Below are 24,921 nucleotides of genomic sequence, written 5' to 3'. Positions count from 1 at the left end.
AAGACCTACTCTTTGCGTGTATCTGTGGGTTGCAACTAGTTCACAGAAAGTCTGACACCAACCTGTGGTGACATAAAGACTGTAATCTGGAATGCAAATTAGAACCCGGCTTGCTTCATCAACAAAGTCTTGCCAAGGGGAAAAATGTCCACTGAACCAAATGGCATGTACAGTGAGGTAACTGGTTGACATCCTGGTGCAAGCTCTTCTTGTTTCAAACCTGTGTGGGACCATCATGGATCCGCTTCTCTGCATAAGAGTGCTTTACAGAAAAATCGTTTTTGGCAATTCAGAACGTAATCCATTCTAGCTGTCGAGCATCTTTAGTCTTTCTTAATCAGAAATTGTTGTGAGCTTTTCTTTGTCTTTCACGATACAGATATTTTGGAAGAAACCCAGGCCAACCCAAACCCTCAATTGGGATCTGTCTGATAGTTTCCTCATGCTTAGATTCAGATTATGCATTTAATTCTTTTTTTTTTTTGGCAGAAAAACTACAAAAAGTTTCCTTCTCAGTGCTTCCAGAGGCACCGAGGGTCAATGTGTCTCTTAAATGGTGATGATAACTTGAATTTCTTTGGTTAAGATGCAACTTGTCAGATTTTTCCACTGGAATGTCATTAATGAGTAATCTGTGAGGAAACAGTTTGAGACTGTAGATACCCTGCTCCTCAATTTATTTTTACCCCACAATTTTAGTGTTATTGATTATTCTTGCCTGAATCAATTATGACCATGAAGTTTTCAAAACAACTATTTTGTAACTTTTCTATTCCTTCTATATTTGTTAGTATTATTATAGATTTATGGAATTCTTTTTTTTTTTTCTATCCGTTTTTCTCCTTGTCATTATTCATGGGAAGATATTTTTAAAGCATGACATATACTGAACTATGATACCATTTCAATTAGAAAACTTATAGTTTATTTTTTTCAAGGTAAGAATACTTCAAACTTAGAGTGGTAATTTTGTGCACTAAAATAACATACGGCATAAGTAAATATTTGCATCTGTATAGTGACTTGTCTTAATAATTATAAATATTTCTCTATGGGATTCATTGATTACATTTCAAATAGATAAATCATAATCACATCATGGCCTTTATGTAATAATTTATAGTAGGTGCCACAAGAAATAAAACATGTATACATACAAACAGGCATATATACTTCCACCACCCCCACCCCTGAACAAGAAGAATTTTGTACAAATGAGCCAGGGAAAATATGAGCTTAAACAGTGCTTGCTATTTTTCTTAATACTAGGCTTTCAATATTTACAACAGTTTTTCGGAGTGGGAGAAAAATGGATTTCTGTTACTTTTTTGTACTTAACCTAAGCTAGAAGCTGCTACCCTAGCAGGTCCAGATTTTAGCCTGTCTAGACCTGGAAGGTTCAAATATCCTAATTGGGCAGCTGCTGCACCAGACATTATGAGAAACCGAAGAAAAAGAAAATCCTTGTGGTATTTCTCTTGGAACAACACAAAAACTAAGGGAGCACATACATTCAGTATCAAAATGTTCTGTTGGCATGAAATGCTGGGATAAGTGGTATAAAGAATATATTGAACGTAAAACAGAATCTTGACCAAAAGAAAAATATAGTATGGTGTTACAACCAAGAACACCATGTTTACCTAGGAAGAAACGTGAAATCCAGTCAAATACCGAAATGTGGTTCTGCCGGACACATCTCCACACTATCACAGAAGCCCATTTTACTGTGACTAGAAGGACAAATTGACCTGTGTCCAACAGACTTTCAGACCATCAGGCTATCAGGATTCTTATGCTTTGCACTGAAATGCTGTCTTGACTTTTGATTGTGTTGGCAAATAGGCAAATGCTTTGGGGTCGAGATGAATGGTCTCTTGAACAAATCATGGCCCATGTTATGCTGGAAGGATTTTGAAGTCAGTCATGCCTTGAAGCCAATGACTGCAAACCACTGAAAACTTAATTTTCTCTAATGTTGCCAAGGGATGCATTAGGTCAGCCACAGCCGACTACTGACTGGTCTGTTTCCTGAGGTGGAAGAGATGATGGGGGTGACGGAACCCAAGTAGAAACCCTGGAGAAAGGAGCTGAGAACTGTTCTCTCTGTAACTATGAGACAAAATGGTGTTAAAATTGACCCAGAGAGAGCCACAGGGACAGCAGTGGAGAGATTCTAAAAAGTAGAGCAGATTCTTAAAGAATGTATCAGGATCACAGAAGGGACAGGAGAAAGATGGGAAGGAGGGAAAAAGTAGGAGGAGGACCTGGTTTTATATTAATGATACCAAATATTTTTGATGCAAGACATTTCTGAGAATGCATATAGGTAACAGAACCCATGTGCAAGGCAGTTGCCTTTGAATTACTCAAAGCCATCTTATTCCTAGCACTGTTATTGCTGCCACACCCGCCAGATGGAGGCATAGAGTTATAGCTCAATAGCACTTATGTGCACTGGGAAGCACCAGCTCAGTCCAGGAGCGTCACTGAGAATTTACAAATGATGCTGTCAAGAAATATCAGATGTGGCCCATGAGGGAACCCACAAGATCCTTTGGAACAGACTTCTTACTCTTACAGTGGCATACAAATCCATCAAACATTGGTAGCCTGGGACCATTCAGTATATAATTGAATAATATTACAAATGATATAAAAGGCAGGGCAATGTGACAAGACGTGGGGTTCCAATGTTCTTAATGGACATTTTGAGTTGTTTAAAGGAAAAGTCTAGATTTTGCTAAATAGGACCTGATTGTAATTTTAGGGGCAAACTAACTTTACAATATTTTTATGTCATGGACTCAAAACAACCAAAAATGGTGCTCTAAGTGGATTGAGTGGAAGTTGCTGAAGGGTCCTGTGGTTAACTTGAAAAAATTATAAGCAACTATGGAATTACAGAAGAGATGGAACCAAATAGCAGAGACTAATGATTTATGGGTTACAATGATCAGTAAGTTCAGTATGGATCAACAATGTGATGCTGCTGTTGAAAAAAAAATTAATGAACTCTTTGGTCTTATTGACAGAGTATCTGTGCAGGCCAAGGATGACCTGGACAGAGGAAGAGGCCTCTCTTTAAGCTGGGTCTCCCTTTCCATCTGTTTAACACCTTAACATTTTGAGGGGTCATAAATGACTGAGAATTTGATGCAACCTGTTGACTTCATCCACAAATGTAAATATGTTCCCAAATTATGTCATTCGTAAAGTTCTAGTAAAGGCCCACAGACTTCAGGTTAAGAACCCCTTCAGATTAAGAATATAAGTTTCTGGACTTGGGATACATTCTAACTCCTCTGTGCAGCTCTGGCATGTTAACAGTGGAAGTTCAATAAATGTTAGATAATGACTTTGACATAGGACAGGGATTGATGAGGATCGGATCACACGGGCAGCATGGAGACAGGGAAGGTCAGGCTCTCTCTTCCACTAATTGGATGCTTGGCCTCCTGCCTGCTTCCAGCCTCCACACCCATTCCAGCTCACCCACTCTGCCTCTTCTGTTTGGTATCAGGTTTATACGGGCTGCTGGTACTTACAGCTGAGCTACTAGTGTGAGATCTTTCCTCTTTCCTAATTAAGTAAACCTTGGAACCAAGAAAAGGTCATTTAATGGTTCATTCTCAATAGAAAACTATGTGGGCATCATTACTACCAGAAAATGGGCTGAGCTGCAGTGATCTGCATGTGCTACTGACTCCACACTGCACATGGTTCCTGTTCTCTTCTTCGGGGCTGCTTTCATGAGATATGCCAAGAAAAGACTCCCACTTTCAGACTGTGTCTTCAGCAGAACAGGCAAAACCAGCGCTGGATAATGTGAATATATGCTAAATGTCTGGGAGAACTTCAATATGTATTTATGCTGTGCTAGGGTTTGGATATGAAGTGTTTAAGACCCATGTGTTAAAGGTTTGGTCCCCAATGCAGCATTGTACACAGGTGGAAAGTTTTGGAAGTGATTGGACCATGAGGGCTCTGATTTCATCAGTGGATTAATCCACTGATGGATTAATAATGTGATGGCATTATTGAGAAGTGGTAGAAATGTAAGATTTGGGGCCTAGTTGGAGGAAGGGGGTCATTGGTATTGTGCCCTATAGTATATCTTGTCCTCCATCCCTTTCTTGTGCTCTTTCTCTCTCTGCTTCCTGGCTGCATGAGCTAAGCAGCTTTCTTCTGCCACACCCTTCCAATCACAATGTTTTGCTTCACCATAGGCCCGGAAACAATGTAGCCAGTTGATCATGGATTGAAATGTTTTCTAAGTTGATTTTCTCAGGTATTTTGTCATAGTGACAGAAAGCTGACTAACACATGCTACATAGGTTGGTTTGAGACCATTTGTGGTAGTAGTTAGTGGAAAAGACACCATGATGAACTTAAAAATTTAGTCTGGGTCCACTGGACAGAAAAATAGGATCTTCTGTAATACTGAATACACTTAACAACTTCTCCACTGTGGTTTACTTGAAATGCTGGGCTCTCTCATTTCCTTTGATGGACGCAAAATCCACAAATATTTGCAAGGAAGCAATTGGTTTGCAAAGCCAGATTTCATCTTACTTTCATTTCTTTAAGTTGTGTGAGACAGTCATTTGATAGGATAAATAGGTAGTTTTTTTGGCCCAACAAACAACTAAATGAGCATTAAGAAGGAAACCTTTCTCTTCAAATCTAAAAGACATTTGTCCTTGAAAAATTCTGTATTCTAGACATCCTAGAGAAATGCAAAAACAGTCACTGGTATAAGTGAATTAAGGGTATCGTCCAAGTTTAAATTACATTCTGAATAATCATTGTTCCAACTATTATAGAAATGTAATTTCATACTATTTCCATCTTGTCACATTCTCATTTCTTCAAAAAAGTTTAAAGTTCACTGAACCTACTTTAAAAATCAATTAGTTAGCATCATACTTAGTGTCAGTCTAGGAATATGAGTCACTACTGCTGGACAAATGACTAAGCCACCTTCCCATGCTCAGAGTAGAATGGAACACTTCACCTTAGGATTAGGGTGCCGGCCGATGACCAGGCGGACGGGTCCTGGGGGGCATTTGCTCAAGATGGCGTGCACTTTGCTCAAAGCTGCATGGCGAACGTTGACTGAGTTCACTTCCAGGATTTGGTCTCCGCGGCTAGGGAGGACGACATAGTCAACAATTTGTGGTAAAATCAGCATTTTAAAAGACAAGAAGTCTTCCTTCTATGAGAGATTTGTCATGAAATCTTTTCTGAATACTTTCAAGAAGTAAATATCATCCTTTCATCTTTGCATTCATGTTTTTATTTCTATTAGGCCTAAATTTGTGTGTTTCTAATTGTACCATGACTACCATCTTTTAGCATCCTTTTTACACCTGTGACAAAGCCAAATGTGGATAAACGCAAACCTAGATTTAGCAATGACTGTTTTAATATTTTATCTTATTTGGAAGTGTCCTACATAGTCACTGAATAGCTATCATTTCATTTAGTTTATTCAGACTAAGGGTGTAGCTCTCAAAGAGACTTGGAAAACTTAAGCAAACATATATTTGTGCTCTAAAACATAATTATAGTTTAATATTACATTTATTAACTCCTCTCAGTTACAACCAGTTAATTTTCTCGTTTTTAGTTACAAACCTCCTAACTTTTGTGATTCTGAGAGAAAAGTTGTGTGTTTTTTTGTTGCATGGTATTTAATATTTATAGAACTGTGGTACAATGTAGACAATATATAAACACATTTATAAACATACATGCTGCCAAAACATATCACATATGAACCTACACACGCACCTGTAAGAATACAGACAGATGAAAATAAAGATGTTGTGTTTTTGCCTTAAAATTATAGTCATGAGCTAGGTGCAGTGGCATACACCTGTAATGTCTCAATTTGGGAGGCTGAGGCAGATCACAAATTCAAAGCCAGCCTCAGCAATTTAGCAAGTCCCTAAGCAACGTAGTGACACCTTGTTTCAAAAAAACAAAAAGAAAAAGAAAAGACTTGGGGATATGGATCAATGGCTAAGTGTCCCTAGGTTCAATCCCCAGTACCAAAAAAAAAAAAAAAAGAAGAAGAAGAAAAAAAATTATGGTCATGAGGGTTGGAGATGTAGCTCACTGGTAGAGTACTTGCCTAGCATGCATGAGGGCTGGGTTCTATCTCCAGGCCCATGAAAAACAAATCAGTCATGACAAAGGTACAAAAATTCAGTGATTTATAAAGATGGTGGGGATTCAGCAAAGAAAACAAAGGTTTCTGCACACATGTAAAAAAAAAAAAAAAAAGCAACACATTCATATAAACATGTACGATTTTCAACTGGCAAAGGCAATTATCCATATCATTTTCAGAAGTAGTAAAGCTAAATAACATAGTTAACAAGGAAACAGGAAGGCTACTATTTTTTAAGCACATCCTGTATGCCAGGCCCTATAGCAAGAAATTTATGTAGCAATGCTTTGAAAAGGTATAACTATTGGTCCATTATGTAGGTAAGGCTACAGGCTCAGTAGGTCACCCAGATGTCACAATATGTTGAACTAACTCAGCTCTGTTTGCCTCATGTGACAGGCTCTCGACCACCATCAGTTTCTTCTTTCTTCCCACCATCTTGAAATGATTATTGTAATATAATTTAAGGAGGAAATATCTGGAGCTCAAAGGTTACCCAGGAATTTGTAAAAAGTTTCAAATTTGAAAAAAATGAGAAATTGGGGACAAGTTGCCCACTTGAAATTATAGGGAGAGAACTCAGTAAGAGAGAACAAAGACTCTTTACATGGGGTTTGAAGAATGTTCATTTGGCAGCCTCCAGACATATGGAACCATTCAAGAAAGAAACATCATCTTGGGATGTCATTAAAGAATTTTTTTTTCTTTTTTCCTTGGGTTCTAAAAGTATATTTTCTTTAATGTACTTTGGATGATTTACTAAGTTTTTTTTTTAAATATGAAAATTCACTGTGATGATTAACTAAAAATATAATATCACCTATTAACAGGGCCCTAAAATGGCAACCTCAAGGAATGCCATTGTGACAATTCTTCAACTGCGGAAGGTCTTAGCTTATAGGGGAGAGAGGTGGTACTGTTTGCAGAGTGCTTTGTACAGTGCGTGTACATTCCTGTGAAGGCGGGCACCAACCACTGCAATTCCTGTATAATGGAACACGTAGACATCTCTTGTATAAACAGAATACTCATGATACAACTCAACTACCTGGATTAAGAAATCAGACGCTCCATGATCTCAGACCACGGGCACCTAGACATCACCGCTCACACAGGAATGAAAGCAATGGAAAAAGTTCAAGAGATAATAACAAGAAAGGCCTCCCATTCAAGGGATGATTTCAAGATTCTTTTGCATCCAGTGATTCTGGACCACTATGAGCAGTTCCGGTACCTTGTCTGAATTTTATATAAACTAAACTCTGAGTCCAAATAGAACAGAACAGACAGGGAAACCAAGATCCAGAGTTCTCAGATTCAGCCACACTTCCTTTACGTCAGCTTTTTGTCTTCAGAGAGGCTATGAATGGTAGTCTTGGCTATATTACTGGAAATAATTCAAAGATGTATAATTCTACAAAGGAATGTAGCACAGCAGATATGTGTGTGCATTCACACATTCACAAACATGCCAGAACCCTCTCCTCTCAGGGGTACCACCCACCTCAGGTTGCTCTCCATCTTGGCCACTGAGCCTGGGGCAAGGCTGTGAATGTAGATACCTGGAGGACTGTTTTCCAAAGCCAAGCAGCAAGCACCGATGCCTAGTCCAACCCTTGGCTCTGTGAGAGGCATAATTCAAAGAAAACAAAAGCAAAAATCACACAGTAACCGGAAAAGAAGTTAACTTATTTGCAACTGTACTAACATACATTCAGAAGGTAAGCATTTAGTTTTGGGTCAGAATCAGAATGTATATCCTGCTCTTCTTTTATCCAAGTGTCTACTCTCTGCTTAGTCTAAGGCTGGCTCAAATCTGTTTTTGGAAATAGGCAGAGCATCAGTAACATTTTTATTCTAGATATGCACACTTTTAGGCTTTTGTTGCCTCTTTTTAAGCAATGTATCTCTTGGTTATTTAGTTGCTGACCATATTTCCATAGGTGAGGAAAAAAGCAAACAAAGATGAAAGGCAGTAAGATTTGGTGATCACCCGTAACTTCTAGTGACTGGTGTTAACTGTATTCTTAACTATAATCTTTAGTTTTTTTTTTAATTTTATATAAGCCCTAGACTTAAGCTACTCAGTAATTTTGTTTTAACATGAGTCTCTGATTCACAGTGATTCATCTGGGAGAGCTCAGAGAGTTTGTGCTATGGGTAACTTCTCCTCACTTGTAAAATGACTAAAATCTCTACTTCTGATCCCCCTGTCCACTTAGAGAACACTGTCTGTTGTTGATGGCAAACGGTCCCAAAGGAACCATTCAAAGGAAAACTTAGAAACACTTAATGTAAGAAGAGATTTTAAATTGTTATCCAGAGAACCCAGTGGAAGGGAGGAACAGCCAGAATCACCTTTGTTGAGAGTGACCTCCATGACAATTCTGTCCTTGGGTCCAGGGGCCTTCCGACCCAGGGATGAAGAGCTGCCTTCGTCAGAGGCTCCCACTGAGGTTCCCCCACTGGTGTTGAAGTTTGGGGAGCTCGATCTGCTCATGTGTGTGGGGGTCGAGCAGGGTGTGAGGCTGGGGCTCAATAACTTGGTGCGAACTGTTAAGACAAACAGCCCGCTCCGGATTTGCTGCAAAAACAAGAAAGAAGGTGGCCTCAAACTATCAGACTGTTTTTTAGGGCAAAGGGGGGGGGGAAATTCATCCAACCCACACCAGAAGGAAATAAAGGAAGAAGAAAGAGGACAAAGGAGATCAGTCAAATGGTATGGTGTTACCTTAAAGGTATGAATAGCTTCTTGAAACGTCAAGCCCTTAATTGGTATTCCATTGACATCTAGAATTTCATCACCTAGTGACATAAAATAAGAATCACATTAACATTAAGCTTTGATTTACTGGAATCTAAGGGCATGGTTTGTGCTAGAATGAGTCCAAATATGGTCCTTGATTTGCTACTTTATAAAGTAACTTTTATTTTTACAGTTCACTCCCAGGCATGTCACAAAAATGGGACAGTTAATGAAAATTCATTTTCTTTTGCAGTAATTCTGTATTCCAGTCTTCAGTGAAAACATCAACAAGACCTTATTATTATTATTATTATTATTTTAGTCATTGTCAAGTTTGACAACATATCCTATGTTTAGAGATCAAATTGCAAATATAAAGTCCTGTATTTGCTGAGAGACAAGCTCCCCAAATCCACAGTGTATGAAAAATATTTTCAATAATAGAGTCAAAAAACTTGCTGAGATATTATTGGGAAATGGCAGCCTGGCTTTCAGAAACAGTGTAGATGTCTGGTCTTATTGATGCAGTTCCAGGGTCTCCACCATTGAGCTGGCAAGCGACTGTAGGCTTCTGTCTCAGAGATAACTGTAGGGTGATGTCAGATAACTCTAAGGTGATGTCTGATTGTGAGGCATGGGCCTGCACACGCTTGCTTGCCTCTTGGTCTCCTCAAGCTACTCCAATCTCCAACACTAAGGAGGGAAGGGCAGGTCATTTTTTAAGCTGTGGGTAGTGTCTGCTAGGAATCCAAAAGACCCTGGTCATCTTGTCGATTTGTAAGAACTCATTTCTGGTTTGCACTCTTATGACAGGGGCTGTTTTATGTTGTTGCTGTTTGTTTTTTTCTAAATGACAGTTCAACAAAAATACTCTGAAGAAGCCCCAGAGAGTACAGATGAACTTCGTGTGCCAATGCAGTAGAGAAGGGAGATTTGTATACCTAAGAGAAAGTGCCAACCAACCTGGGAACACACATTTCACCTCTCACAGATAGCCAATCCCAGAAGCATAGTGTGCATATGATTCAATCTGTAGGGGCTGGGGCTGTAGCTCAGTGGCAGGGTGCTTGCCTAGCATGGGTGAGGCACTGGGTTTGATCCTTGGTGCCACATAAAAACAAACAAACAAACAAAAAAGGGCATTCTGTCCATTTACAATTACAGAAAAAAAGAAAAAAGGAATTCTGTAGATAAGGCAGGTTGAAAATCTGTCCTGATGACTTACATTTCTCATAAAGGAACACATATGAAAAAAGAAAACAGTCTTAAAGGATGTCTTTCAATCCAATAAACACAAAGATAATTTTATATTGTTCTGAAACTAGACATAAACACCACCTGGGTGGTAACCCTTCCTCCAAGAGAGAGAAATAAATATTTTGACCTAGGAGTACTAAGCCTGGCCACATCTTGTTGTTAGTATAGGCTTTATGGTTTTTCTACCTTAAAAGAAGGAAGAGGGGATGGGGATAGCTCAGTTGGTAGAGTATTTGCCTCACATACACAAGGCTCTGGGTTCAATCCCCAGGACCACCACCACCAAAAAAAAAAAAAAAAAAAAGTAAATCAGTAAAATACAGCAGTGGCTACAATTTGGGTCAAATGAACTGAAGAGTCAGAGCAGTTCATTTTCGAAGGTATCTAGAAATATTCTGATTTAATCATTTCATGAAAGATGAATAATAATAAGGGAGGGAAAATCATGATTGACATTTTGGTGAATGTTCTTTAAAATATGTTCAGAATTTGTTAATGTGCTTTATGAAAGTAGATAGTCTTTCTTTTTTTAAACTTTCCCCCTTTATTTTGGATTAGCTTTTGCCTATCAGAGAAAATATTCAACCTTTGACTTTCCAAGTCTGGCTTATTTTACTTAGCATGATGGTCTCCCATCCCATCCATTTACCAGCAAGTGTCATAAAGTTTTTCTTTATGAATTCTCCTTTATCCGTTCATCTGTAGAAGACTCTTACGTTGGCTCTATAGCTTGGCTGTTGGGGAACTGTGCTGCTATAAACATTGATGTGGTTGTATCACTGTGCATGCTGATTTTAAATCCTTTGGATAAATACTGAGGAGTGTCATAGCTGAGTCAAGTGGTTGTTCCTAGTTTTTTGAGGAATCTCCCTACTGCTTTCCAGAGCACTTGCACTAATTTGCAGACTCACCAACAATGTATGAGTGTACCTTTTTCCTCCCACATCCTTGCCAACAAAAGGGCAGGGGGGGGGGGACAGGATTGAAGGGGAGGGAACAAGGGATTGGATGAGAAAAAACAGTGGAATGAATCGGAGCTAACTTTCCTATGTTTGTATATAAATATTCCACAGTGAATCTCATCATTGAGTACATCCACAAGACACTAATTAACAAACAAAACTATAAAACAATAGCAGAAAGATCAGAAGCACAGAGGCATGGGAAGGGGGGAGGGAGGAGGGAAGGGAGAGGGAGAGTACTGGGGCCTGAATTAGAATGAATTACATTCCATGCTTTTATAATTATGTCAAAATGAATCCTAAATTATGTATAACAACAGTGAACCAATAAAAAGAAAAAAATAGTCTTAATCCAGAATAATATTCTGTGGCAAATATACAAATATGCAAACATGCATAGGAAGATTCTACCTTTATTAAAAGCAGCTTGTAGTATGTCTGAATACAAAGGAAATTTTGGTGTATTCAAATCTTTTTTTTTTTGAAGTATTATGTTCAAGAAGGAAGAAGTGAGTTAGTCTTGGGTAGTAAGGTAGGGAGAATTGAACTTGGGATCAGAAAAATGGATTTGAATTTCACTGCTATCATTACTAAGGGTGGGACAAAGTTTTAGTCGCTTAACATTCCTGAGAGTTAGTGTCCTCACTTGTACGATCAGTCCAAAATGCCAACTCGATAGGCTTGTAATACAGTTAACGAAATAATTGAAATATATGGAAATGTATAGTAAATGTTTAAAGCATTACAAGACATAAGATGTACTGAAGCATTTAAAAATTTTGTTCTCGAGGTAAAACTTGGCACCTCAATATTACTCTAACTTGCATTCAAAAGCACTTGTTTAGTGTTGTTTTTGTGTTGCAAAATGGTAGATGCTAGAGAGAATTGTAAAAGATGTTCATTTAGGAACCAAACTACATGATTTCAACAGTAGGATAGTAAGTGGCTACTAAAGATTAGGTTCTCTATTTTCACACTAGCCCCAAGGTGAGAACGGACTGAACTCTCAGGAAGAGTACAGACAAGGAACACAATGAAGGACCACGGACCAGGTGGACAAAATAAGCACTTGTGGTCCCCAATACACATATCAAGCCACTTTGAGTATGTCTCTTTTCATTCTCACAACAATCCTTCAAGGCAGGCATTAACGTTCCAAGTTCACCACTGGGAAAGGAAAGCTCAGATGACACAACTGCTCAAGATCACCATGAGGAGGTGCTGGTCTGCAGGACCCATGCCCCTGACCTCCGCTGCGGGGCCACTGGTTCCATTTTCTGAAAGGGGCAGATTCTCATGGGATTTATTTATGCTCAGTGTCTTGGCAGATCACCAAGATGTGTTCTCCTACCTTCCTTAAGTCTTCCGTCTTCTGCAGCTGATCCGTTTGGAAAAATGGTCTTAACAAAAATCCCCATCTGGCCTCGAATGCAGTCTCGACCTCCGGCAATGCTAAAGCCAAGGCCCTACATTCAAAGCAGACGGGAGTCAGGTCGACATCACATCTTTCCTGCTGCAGTACTTAACCAAGGGCATCTCTCCTACCTAGTATTCAACTGAGGTGTCCTTTCTAATCAGGCTCAGTGTTAAGCCAGTCAATTAGCTGTAAATTCAAGTTTGAATTTACAAATTCAAGTGACAAGTCTGAATTTATAAATGGCACTTCTCATACTAGCTATGCATTACATTAAAGGGAGAAGATCATAGGTTGAAACACATGGACCTGCTAATATTCGACAATTTTTGGCCTCCTAAAATGCCAATTTCGCTGGGCATGGTGGCGCATGCCTGTGATCTCAGCAGCTTGAGAGGCCAAGGCAGGAGGATTGTGAGTTCCAAGCCAGTCTCAGAAACTTATTGAGGCACTTAGCAAATGAGTGAGACCCTGTTTCTAAAATATAAAAAAGGGTCAAGAATGTGACTAATAGTTAAACACCCCTGGGACCAATTCTCAGTACCCGCCCCCACCAAAAAAAGCCAATTTCATATGTACCAAGTGGATAGCTTCAGAGTCATTTCACACTATGCAAGGCCATACTTTTTTTTCCCTTTTGGTTCAGTGTTTCCACTTTATATAACATCAAAGTGGATATTTTGATAGTTGTTGAATACCAAATTGTTCATATAATTCCTTGATGGTGGTAATGCCAAGAAATTCACTCGAAAGGACATGGGAAGTATTCCCTGAAGCAAAACTGGTTCTGCGTTTCTTTCAATGGAGGTAAAAATTAGGGTCATGGACTCATTTCTCAAAAACACACAAACAAAAGTGGTTGAGGGTCATTCATTCCACCCTGGATTCTTCCCTAGCAGCTGGGCACTGGTGACTCCTCACAACACAAGGGCAAAGAGGGTATGACTGTCTCACACTCAGAGGTCCACAGGAAAGAATGCCAGAGAATCCACATGAAGACCACGTGGTCTATCCTTCCTTTACTTGTTACTTTTAATTTCACATAAAAATAATATAAATAAAATTAAAACTAGCCATTTAAGAAGTAGATGGTACCACCTAGAGGGCAAAAACAGACCGTGGGAAGAGCTCACCTTGCCTTTTTCTTTGTACAGGCCTATGATGGAGATAACAGACGGGCGAATGAGTCTCCAGGGAGATTCCACGTGGGTGGTGCTTAGGGAGCGGGTGGATTTCTTCACAATGTGGTATTCCTAAAAGCATATGATAAGACCAGACATAATCTCATGCCGTGGGCTCTGGTATGCAAATATATCACCAAAACATGGAAAATCTCAGTTGTCTTTTGTGTTGGACAGCAAGTTCCCTGGGGTGCATCCCCTGGGTCAGTGGCTTAAAGAAACCTCTGCTATAACAGACAGCCAGGTGTTCTCCCTCATAAAGAGAAGTGCTGCAGTTGTAGCTCAGTGGCCAGAGTGCTCACCTAGCATGTGTGAGGCACTGGGTTCGATCCTCAGCACCACATATAAATAAACAAACAAAATAAAGGTATTCTGTCCTACAACTCCAAAAATTTCAAAAGAAAAAAAATAAAAAGAATTGCTTGGAGCCCACGAGCACCTTGTGTTCTTTCTTGGCCACGTTCCACAGATTGCAGTGTTGGAATGAAGTCAGGAACTAGGAACCAAGAGGCCTCAAAGATACAGGATGACTGCCCAGGGTCAGCCCCTCCTCAGAAATGCCCCCCTTCTGAATCCCGACTTCACATGGTTAGAAAGTCTCTCACCATTTTAATTCACTCATTCAAAAACTCAGAGAGCCCTTGTTTCTTATAAAGTGCAAACCACAAACCCAGACAACTTAGACGGCAGCCGCTTAAGATCTAATCCCTCACATTTGGAAAATAAGATATTTTCCCCTAAGCCCCACTCTCCCTTCCTGGCACTCAGCAGCTCAAATCTCAATCCCCTTTTCATGTCCCTCACCCATGATATTCCCGTGTGTTAGCCAGGTGCACGATTTACAATATAAACAAGAGATTAAGTGACTCTGGCTAACACACTCTTGCACTCTAGCTCCTTGTTATTCTTTTTAAAATAATAAATGCTTTAAATGACCCAGATATTCTAGCACAAGCCAAAAAAAATCATTTCATATTTAATGAGAAAAGAGATATCACTGAAATAGCTTTTTATCCTTTGTTCGTATATGCTACCCTCCAAGGTAGAAATGAGATGTCCCCCAATAATATTTTTGTATTTCTGGCAGCTTAGAAAATTATACTGTGTAGTTTTACAAAATATCTGCCAGTAATGTGGGCCTCCCAGACTTGGGCTCATTAAATAAATGATGTGGTGGGCTTGGCAAGGTCACTACCCTTTTACTGAAACCATTGCAGAGGCACCAGATACAGCCTATTGGCTTCCAAACCTCAAATAAAGAGATCTCCGTGTGACCTGACCAGGGAATTCTTCTGCTGATGACCAATCTTCAGCCACTACCTTATTCCATTTCCCTTTGGGAACCAGTGAGTATCAAAGCCTGCCCACTTCATGGGTCTCTCCAAGAGTTTCAGGGGTCCCCCTCCATTTTCAAGACCTGTGTTGCCTCATATGGTCATCACCTGCCACCACTGGCTGTCTATATTTAAATTAAACTGGTCTCACTAGCCACTTTTCATGTGCTCAGCAGTCACACGTGGCTACCATCTTGGACAGTACAGATACAAAGCACTTCCAACAGTGTGCACAGTGTCATTGGATAACTCGACTCCAGGTAACGATACTTTTTAGTGGAGGGAGAAAACCGATAAAAAGAAAGGTGAATCCTGCAGGCAGAAAATAAGAAATCAAGAGAAAGGACATCTGAAGAAGGAAAAATTCTTTTCTTTCTTTACTAGCACAAGTTTCCTGATTTCTGGAGATGGATTAGAAATGAACCTTTCTTGGACTATAAATCGGGTCAGGTTGCCTAACCAGTCAGTTATGAAATTACCACCTTAATGCTAGATCTGTGCCCCTGATGGTAGTAACCTTCTCTCATCTTCCACACTAAAAGAGCCTGACCTGTTTCCTCTCTTACCACTTTCTGGTCTTTCTCTTTCTCAGTGGGTCCAATGGCCACAGACCTGTCTGTCCCTAGTTGTAGGTCTGGGTGAGCTTTAACAGATCCTACACAATTCTTTTTTTTTTGGTACTGGGGATTGAACCCAGAGGTGCTTAACCATTGAGCCACATCCCCAGCCCCCCCACCCCACTTTTTAAAAGATATTTAATTAATTTATTTATATATGGTGTTGAGGATGGAACCCAGGGCCTCGCACATGTTAGATGAGCGCTCTACCGCTGAGCCACAACCCCAGCCCTCCCCAGGCTTTTAAAATACTTTATTTAGAGACAGGGTCTCGCTGAGTTGCTTAGGGCCTCAATAAATTGCTGAGGCTGGCTTTGAACTAGCAATCTTCCTTCCTCTGCCTCCAGAGCTGCTGGGATTACAGGTGTGTGCCACCATGCCCAGCCCTATGCATATGCAATTCTTTCTTGCTGCCCTTTCTCAGTGCCTTACTCCCCTTTGGGTGAATGCAATATAAAAAAGACCCTGATCAGTAACTGGCTCTGAAACATGAACATTTTTATTTTTTTCCTGGTTCAGGTAAAGAGCAACAGAAGCAAGAGAATACTTGACCCTGATTTATAGCCACCTGTATTCATGCACTTTTAAACAAAAGAGACTCTGGCAAATCACTTTGAGTGAAATAACTAACCTCTTTGAGATTCAGTTGTCACAGCTGCAAAATGGTCATAACACACAAAAAGTAAGGGCTCAAGCTAGAACACCTGATCCAAGACCGTAAGAATACCATCTGCGAGTCTCTAGGCACTTAGGGTGTCCTTGGTGCTATTCCTCCTCCTCCAGCTCTGCTTCATCGTAGGCCTGGGGATACAATGCCAGTGTCTCCACTACTGTCCTCTGGCCCATAGGACCAGGACTCAAAGAACCCCACAAGTTCCCTAGAAACTGAGCCTGCCACCAACTCGGTTGTGAGACCGTCTACCCAGTTTCTAGCAGGTTGGGGATACTACAGTTGAGGAGGACCCCCCACACAGGGTCACCGAGTCCAGTGCTCTGAGGGAACAGGCTTGGAATATTAACTTAACCAGCTACTTCACCGCTCTGGGCAGCCCGTCCTGACCCTGGCTGTGTGAGTTGTCACCATGGAGTAGGTAGGCCCCAGGCGTGGCCCAGGCTCCAGCAGACCCCAGCCCCACAGTTGTTATGCTGACACCCGATGCGCCCATTAAATAAGCCATGGTGGTTCACCACAGACTGTGAGACGCCATTGTCTCCTGGCAGTCGAAAGCGACTCTTAGTTCCAAAATCCACAGCAGCAGGGGGGGAAAGAGAGGCTGAGATGCAATGGAGGTTCTCTTTCTTTTCTAACTTTTTTCACCTATTAGGGTTCTTCCTTCCAGTCTCTTTGAGTAGACCTCCCTCTCTATACTGTCTCCACTCTCTCTCATGGCCCACACAGATGGGAGGTTCTTCTTCACACAGTAGACCATGTGTTAGGAGAAGAAGAAGAAAGCCTGGAGACCCAGAGGCTGGTAACCCTGCTCTCCAACTAAGCAACTGTGGCTGTGACTGAGTGAGACACCCCGTGGCCCAGGACTGACCTGTGATGCTCCGGAGTCCAGTAGCTGGGGCAGGGAGTGCTTCCGGCCATCTCGGGAGACCTCCAGCATCCTGGCCCGGGGGTCTCCGTGGCGCACCATCAGCTCATTATATTCTTCCACTGACTCTAGACGGTGGACACCCCCTTGGGAAAGAGAGGGGGTGGGAAATATGGCTTGATATAGGATAAGAAGACTCTTTACAGTATCCACAGACTTAAACTTGTAGTGTTTAGGCCATATGCACAGTTTCAGAAGGTGTCCAAGATACCCAAAGTACCAAGCCCACAGGGTCCCAGACCAAGTTCTGCAAAAGCTTGTTGTGTAGTAAGGCCTATTAATGCCAGGTTATGAAGAAACTGCCAGTTAAGTGACCAGACTGGATAAGAGGCCATGGATATGTTTGATCCAAGTCAGATATAGATGTGGTGGAAAAGCAAGGAATGTCAGGGAGAAGGCCTGACATTTTTCTGCGTCCAGTGGTGGAGAAGCAGAACTCTGTGGTTGGTACAATTCCATCACGGGACAGATAGTTTTTAACCTACGTGTAACACAACTTTTTAAATAAAATTTTTATTAACATGTAAGACTTATAAATCCTAACCGACAGTTCCATGAAGTTTTACAAAGTGGACGTACCAGTGACCACCACCCCCAGCAGTGACCATGATCTGGACTTTGACATCTCAGGCGATTTTGGCCTGTTCTTGACCTTTATATAAATGAATGTGTACAATATGTACTTTCTGTGTCTGGCTCATTATTCCTCACATTCATTTGTGAGATTTACTCCTGTTGTTTGTATGCTAGTAGCTTGTTTATTCCTATTCTGTATAATATTTCATCATGTAAATATACCACTATTTATTTACTTATTCTATTGTTGATGGATATTTGCCTTGTATCCAGTTTTAGAACTAGAATAAGGGTCAGTAAATATTTTTTTTTTTTGGTAAGGGCCAGATATCACATCTCTTAGCTTTGTGGGCTCTGTATGGTCTTTGTCACACATTCTTAATAGTCCACTCAAAGTGTAGAAAGCATTTCTAGCTCTTAGCCATATAAATCATAGCTGTGGGAGGTAGTTCGCTTACCTCTGATCTAGATATACCATTACTGAATATTCTCATACACATCTCTTGCACAAGTCATTTCTATTGGGTGACACCTAGGAGTGGCAGTGCTGGGTACAGGCATCTGTTCACCTTTGCCAGTGTTGTATCACCAGCAATGTATGAATTCTAGCTTGTCCATGTCCTCATGGCCAGTCTTTGATAGTGTCAGTCTTTGATGTCAATCATTCTGGTGGGTACACAATGGTATCTCACTGTGGTTTTTAATTTGCATTTCACAGGTGACCACGTTTCTTTTTCATATATTTATTGGCTGTTTTTCTTTTGTAAAGTGCCTGTGGGAAGTTTCTGCCCATTCTTTTATTGGGTTTCTGTCATTTTCTTGTGGAGTCATAGTTTTTACTTAGTTTTAATATATCTTAAATTATGAATCCTTTGTGGGATCAATGTATTGTAAATATTGTCTCCATGTCTGTGACCGACCTTTTCATTACCTTAGTGATATTTTTGATGAATCAGAGTTCATAATTTTAATTCAGTACAAGATGATCATACATCACTTCATGACAGGTATATGTCTTGAGAAATACACTGTTAGGTGACTTTGTTGTGAGACTACCATAGAGTGTACTTGCACCAACTAAGATGGCTACAAGGTCAAATGGTGATTCAGTTTTGTTGGACCATAGCCATATACATGGGCCACTGGGCACAGAAATGTCACGTAGTACATGACAATGTATCATTTTTCACCTTTATGGGCTAGAACTTTAATGTCCTGTTTAAGAAATTAATGATTTTGAAAGGCAGCGTTATTAGTTTCCAATTTACATTGTATGTTGTTTCAAAACAATTAATGAAAGAGAGCTGGGGTTGTGGCTCAAAGGTAGAGCACTAGCCTAGCATGTGTGGGGCACTGGGTTGGATCCTCAGCACCACATAAATAAAGATATTGTGTCCACCTATAACCAGAAATTTAAAAAAAAAGATAATGCAAGAGATTTTAATCTTAAATAATGGGTCATTTAAATATGAATACAGCTATAATTCTATTGCAATGTTTTTATTATATACAGTATATATGTATTCATGTATGTATGTATATGTATGGTGTGTATATATCTTGACATATAGATAATTTAGAATATCAAGTTCTTCTGTACTATGTGATGATTCACTTGATGACCTAAAATTTCTATTTACCTAAAACTTTCCCTGAAAAATTTTCATAGAATAAAGCAAGGTAATTTGGTACTTTGAAAAAGAATATATTGATGAGTTGTTAGTAGTGATAAAAAGTTAGAAAAGTGCTGATACAGTTATATTATAATGGATATCGCTAATGCCTTGGCTTTTCAAAAGCTAAATACTAACTCTGTGAAGTAGGTTTTTTTAAACCTCTGAAATTCCTTTGCAACCAAGGAAAATTTTGCATTTGAAAAGATCAGAAACCTAAGGGATTAACATAGATAAATTGAAAGTACCAATATTAAAGGGGAACCCTGCTGGTAAAAAGGAAGCATGAAGTAAGGAAAAACTCAGGTGCAAATATCAGAAAAATTCTCCCTGAAAGGAGAGACTGCTGCTGCTCTAGTCAGACTGGGCAAAACCCTCGTGGAAATGGCTGGAACCTCCCTACGAATACTCTCTAATAGTTTACAAGTTAATAATTCATGACCCGATTAATCTCTCTTGGCATGCTTGCTCATCTGAAAAAGATTTATTAGGAAAAAATTCCCCTTGAGCTCACAGGGAGGCTCTGGTCACTAACAGGACAGAAACCACATTGTAGTGTCCATAGAAAATACACTGACCAGGGCAAGGCCAGAGTGACTCATTTAAGAAAATATGAAATCAACATCCAGGTTTACAGTACGAATGAGGAGCTGATCTCATGGAAATCTGTATGCAAATAAGTCATTACAATGAATGGATTTCACAGGACTGAACGGCCCGGTTGGTTCTTTAAGCCTCTTCAACATGTCTCCAGATTACACTTGGAGTCTTATCTCCTCCTACCCTGCTCTGTGCTGATGGCTGTCGAAGGAAAGGATTTGTCCTCTTCCCCCTCCTTTCTGGACTTGGACGCACAGATGTCACATGCGGTTTTTCCCACCTTCGCCTGCCCCCTTGCCTCCCCACCCCCGGATTCTATGGCCTCTTTTCTCCTAATCCCTCTGACGAGCTCTGCTGCCCTGAATCATTGTTGCTGTCAGATTATCTTGGCTCTTTCAAATGGCTGAGGAATAAAAACAGTGGCCAAAACTTCTCTAATACATTCTCCCTCATTGTCCCTAAAATCTCTCTTTCAAATCCTGCCAAGAGTCCTGGCGCCCCTTCATCTGTGTCTTCTGATGTCGTCCCACAGCGCCACCACCTGGACAGATCCTGTCTTTGGCCTGGTGGGTGGCTAATGGTGTCCACTGCTCTGTGTACCTGCGGGCAGCCTCCCCTGGGACCACGCCTTCCTGGGAAGTTTCCTGCCTGAATCCATTCAAGCAGGTCTCTCTCTGAGAGGGAACTAGGTGAGAAGGATTCAGATGAAAATGATGAGAATGAGCCCGGTATTAAAGATGATGAGGGTAATAAGGGTGGCAGCCTCCACGAGGCAAGGGCGCAGTTGCCACACTCAGAAGGGCACTGCCACATGCATACTCTCAACTCCATCTGTCAACCAGGCTTGGACCTTGGAAGCCTCTCACAAGTAGTGTCAGGGTAAGTGTATATTATAACCCTCACTTGACAGAGAAGAAACTGAGGCCCAGAGAAGTCACTTGCCCCAGGTCATTGGTCCCACCAGACGTGGCATAGCTGGGAACTGAACACAGTTCTGGATAATGAGTCTGTGTTTCTCCCTATTCTGCATTCCCATGTCACAGCCTTGGATGTCCCCGGAAGGACACGGGAAGAGACATGATAAACAGTGGCCAGTTCTGGATTTAATGCTCAGCTGCACGTGCTGCTCATTCCAAATTTACAGTATTGCTACAGTCTATCTGGAATGTCCCCTCATGGCTCATGTGTTGGAGGCTTGGTCCCCAATGCAGCAATGTCCTGAGGTGGATCTTTTGGAAAATGATTGGATAGGAGGGCTCTGACTTCATCAGTAGATTAATCATAGCTGAATGGAGAAGTCATTGGGTGTATGTTCTTGGGGAGTACATTTGACCCTGAGCCCTCCTTCTCCCTCCTCTGCTTCCTGGGTGCCACGAGGTGTTACTCCATAACACCTTTCCTTTGGTCATGATGTTCTGCTCACCAAAGCCACAGAGCCAGACAACCATGGACTGAAGCCTCTGAAACCATGATCCAAAATAAAATCTTTTCTCTCCTAAGTTCCTTTTCTCAGGTATTTTGTCCCAGCAACAAAGCTGACTAACTCTAGCATGAACAGAATTAGAAAATCACACATCCCGAAGCCGACACCCCCCCTCGCCCCTGCTATATCCCACTCCCTTTGTAGATGGATCTAGGAAGCCCCAGACAGCGGACAGAATTCTTTCAGGATCAGGAAACTCAAGGGTTGGAAGAAGAAATGTCTGCGGTGGGGGTGGGAGTAGGGGTGGGGGCAGCTCCTTTTCCCTGAGCGACTTTGACTGAGCGACCTTTGGGATTCCCTTAACTTCTCAGGTCTCATCCATAAAACGAAGAATGTGACCAGGTTGGTTTCAAAGGTCCCTGTATTTCCTCAGAGCTCTGTGAGCCTCCCAGGGGGTTGTTTCTAAGGTGTCAGAGAGCTGACCTCAGGGCCTTCCCCACCCAAACACAAACAGGATTTAAATGTCTCTCTCAACCACTCCTCGGGACTGGTGATGGGTGAGGGGGGGAGGCAGTTTTGTTGGCTGCTGCCTCCAGGTGAGAACCTGCACTGGTTCTCCTCATCAGTCTCTGGCTTCACGGTCTCTTTTCTCACAAATGTTCTAACACCACCTAAGTCTGCAGAGCTGCAAATACAATTGATTTTGTTTACTTTGTTGAAAAAGTGATGTATTCTATGGTCCCATACCTGCCATCTTGCCTGAGAATAGACTCAGCGGAGGCCGGACAGGGAGGAAGGAGGGAAGGGAGGGAGGAGGGACCAGACTTTGGCTGGTAGCCTGGCTACTGCCCCCTCTATCGATTTGGGTGGTGGAGGACAACGCAGATGGTTTTTGGATCAACACACTATGCATTGCCCTAGATGAAAAACTCACATCTGCCCAACCTTTCAAAGTCAGGGTATTACTCTCTTATTTCAGGTGGAGAGTAGAAGTTTGGGGAGGCTCAGAAATCAGCCAAAGGGTGTGAGGCAATTCAAGAGCTGAAGAAGGGTAAGCCTGGCGCTGCCAGGCCTCACAGCTCTTGCTTTGAGAGCCAGGAGGGTTGGAACAAGCCTGTAATCCCAGAGACTACGGAGGCTAAGGCAGGAGGATCACAAGTTTAAGGCCAGCCTGGGAAGCTTGGTGAGACCTTGTCTAAAATAAAATAAAAAGGGCCGGGATGTAGCTCAGAGGTAGAGCACCCCTGGGTTCAATTCTCTGTTAACTTTCCTCCTCCAAAAAAATAAAAATAAAAATAAAGAGGAACGTGTAGGAGTAGCCATCTTCCTGCCTCTGCACCTCGTCTCTGTGTCTTCCTTTTTATTTTCCTTCCAGGAAAGAAAAAAAAGAAAAGTCATCCCAGATGACTGTCAGGGGTGGGCAGCCAGGACCGACTTCTCCATTAGGCCAATTAGGCCAGAAAATACCGTGCCAGAGGCCCATGACACTTCCAAGGACCCACAGGAATGCTTTAATTACTTTTTAAATGCAGAAAAAAATTGAACCTAATCTCAACAAATAGATTTACATGAACCCGGACTGTGCCTGTATACCAACCCTCGCATAAAATATAACTCTTATTTTTTGGTGGAAGAAATGCCCCATCAGGGCAAAAGTGCCTGAGACCCATGAAAGTCATCCTGTGTCTCCTGCACTTGGCCTCCGCTTTCAGCATTCAGGGCACAGGCCAGTGACTCTAAGGAAATGCCCGGGAAGTAGAGAATACAGAATCTATTTGTTTAAAGAGCTGAAATTCCATCCCATTTGTTCTTGATTAGTTGAGATGCAAATTTGATATTAGATAAATGGCTCTTTGTCCCTTTTTCTGGTTTGGCTGAGGGTGGGGAAGATGGAACATCAGGGGTGTTCCATACTGAAGGGGTCACCTGAAATCCTACAGAAATAAATGAACCAAAACAAATTTACATTTTGGTGGAGACACACAGCAATGTTGGCATTCACTTTGTTATGACTCAAATAAAAATATTTATGTGGGCAGCCAGGCTTAATGGCGCTGTTATGCCAGGAGCATGCATCATCTAAGGAAAAACAATTTTGAGGTTAAGGAATAAAAGTGCTCATTCTGTTAATGGCATTATCACCCCGCTCCCAAGGCGGAAAGCTCATCTTCGGGCAGGCCTCAGCAGGCAGAGTTGACACTTACCTGACAGACGACTCTTGAGCTTCAGTTTACTGTTGCCCTGTTTGGGACTTTCCAAGTTCCCCTTGGAATCCTCAGGGCCGCACACATCTTGGTGTTCATCTGACTCAGGCATCTGAAATACAGAGGACACAGAGCTGGTGGGAGAGGCTAGTCCTGGAACCACTGAGGCTACCCCTCCGAGAAGTTATCTCAATAGAGTTCAAGGAGCAGGTATCATGTGAGAAAAAAAATTCAGAGGATCAAAGTACTTGATAACCTGCAGATAACCTGCAGCCTGACAGCAGCATCTGCTGGGAAGTCCTTCCTCAGCACACAGGGAGGTTTTCTACTGGAAGCAGTCCTTGGACTATGCTGTCTCTCATTCTAGATTAGAGGAAACTGTAGATCAAGGTCGCCCAGGGTAGTCAATGGCAAAAAAAAAAAAAAAAAAAAAAATCACAGCCTGGTCTCTTGGCTTGTGGGTCAGTGTCTTCCTAAATGCAAGTTGCAACAAATATGAAACCAGAAGTTAAAACCCAATTCGAAAGTTCCTAGGTAACAGAGGTCCACTTTATGCTTTGAATACAGCCCTGGCAGCTAGGCCACTGCAACTGATTTTTATTTCATTATTTATTTAAACTTATGTGTTTTTTAATATTTATTTTTTGGTTGTGGTTGGACACAATACCTTTATTTCACTTATTTATTTTCATGTAGTGCCCAGGGCCTCGTGCATGCAAGGCGAAGGCTCTATCACTGAGCCACAACCCCAGTCCTGCAACTGAGTTTTAAAATGGACGTGTTTCTTTTCCTTCTCTCCCCCTATTCCTTAATCTCAGGGGAAACAGATTACCTTACTTCCCCATCCTAGGCAGAGTTATCTGTCCCTGAGCACACACCCACCATAGGAATGAAATAATCCAGACTTTGGGGATGGCATCAGAAGATCTCAGAAATGACAAACTCCCAAATTAACAAGTGAATTACGATTCCAACAGAGAACGCAAGGAATGTAGCCTTTGAGTCACCTCTTTAAAAGCCCCTTTTTGCTGCTGATGGGAAGAATCACAGCTTTTGGGATAGGAGTCTCCTGTATTTCTCCTTTGCTGGCAAAGCAATAAACCTTCATTTTCCCCAAACCGTGTCCTCATTATTGGATTGACACTGGGGATAAGAACG

General features: G+C 41.4%; 1 protein-coding gene across 13 annotated transcripts in view; it reads right to left on the bottom strand.

Annotated features, from left to right (window-relative positions):
• Positions 1-24,921, bottom strand: part of Pdzd2 (PDZ domain containing 2) — a 354,997-nt gene that overhangs the window by 35,502 nt on the left and 294,574 nt on the right. For 11 of the 13 annotated variants that reach the window (XM_078017033.1, XM_078017026.1, XM_078017014.1 and 8 more), the window contains 8 exons: positions 23,764-23,875; positions 17,231-17,403; positions 13,691-13,810; positions 12,495-12,609; positions 8,910-8,983; positions 8,537-8,762; positions 7,683-7,800; positions 5,018-5,150 (listed from right to left, as the gene is read on the bottom strand). In XM_078017033.1, coding sequence (XP_077873159.1) covers positions 5,018-5,150; positions 7,683-7,800; positions 8,537-8,762; positions 8,910-8,983; positions 12,495-12,609; positions 13,691-13,810; positions 17,231-17,403; positions 23,764-23,875 — 1,071 coding nt within the window. The remainder of the gene's footprint in view (positions 1-5,017; positions 5,151-7,682; positions 7,801-8,536; positions 8,763-8,909; positions 8,984-12,494; positions 12,610-13,690; positions 13,811-17,230; positions 17,404-23,763; positions 23,876-24,921) is intronic. The other 2 variants (XM_078017036.1, XM_078017049.1) reach the window with 1 other exon arrangement.

Source organism: Ictidomys tridecemlineatus, chromosome 1 (assembly GCF_052094955.1).
Source record: "Ictidomys tridecemlineatus isolate mIctTri1 chromosome 1, mIctTri1.hap1, whole genome shotgun sequence".
In the NCBI taxonomy this organism is placed as follows: domain Eukaryota; kingdom Metazoa; phylum Chordata; class Mammalia; order Rodentia; family Sciuridae; genus Ictidomys; species Ictidomys tridecemlineatus.
The sequence above is the reverse complement of the archived record's forward strand: the minus strand, read 5'-3'. Positions and strand labels throughout refer to the sequence as shown.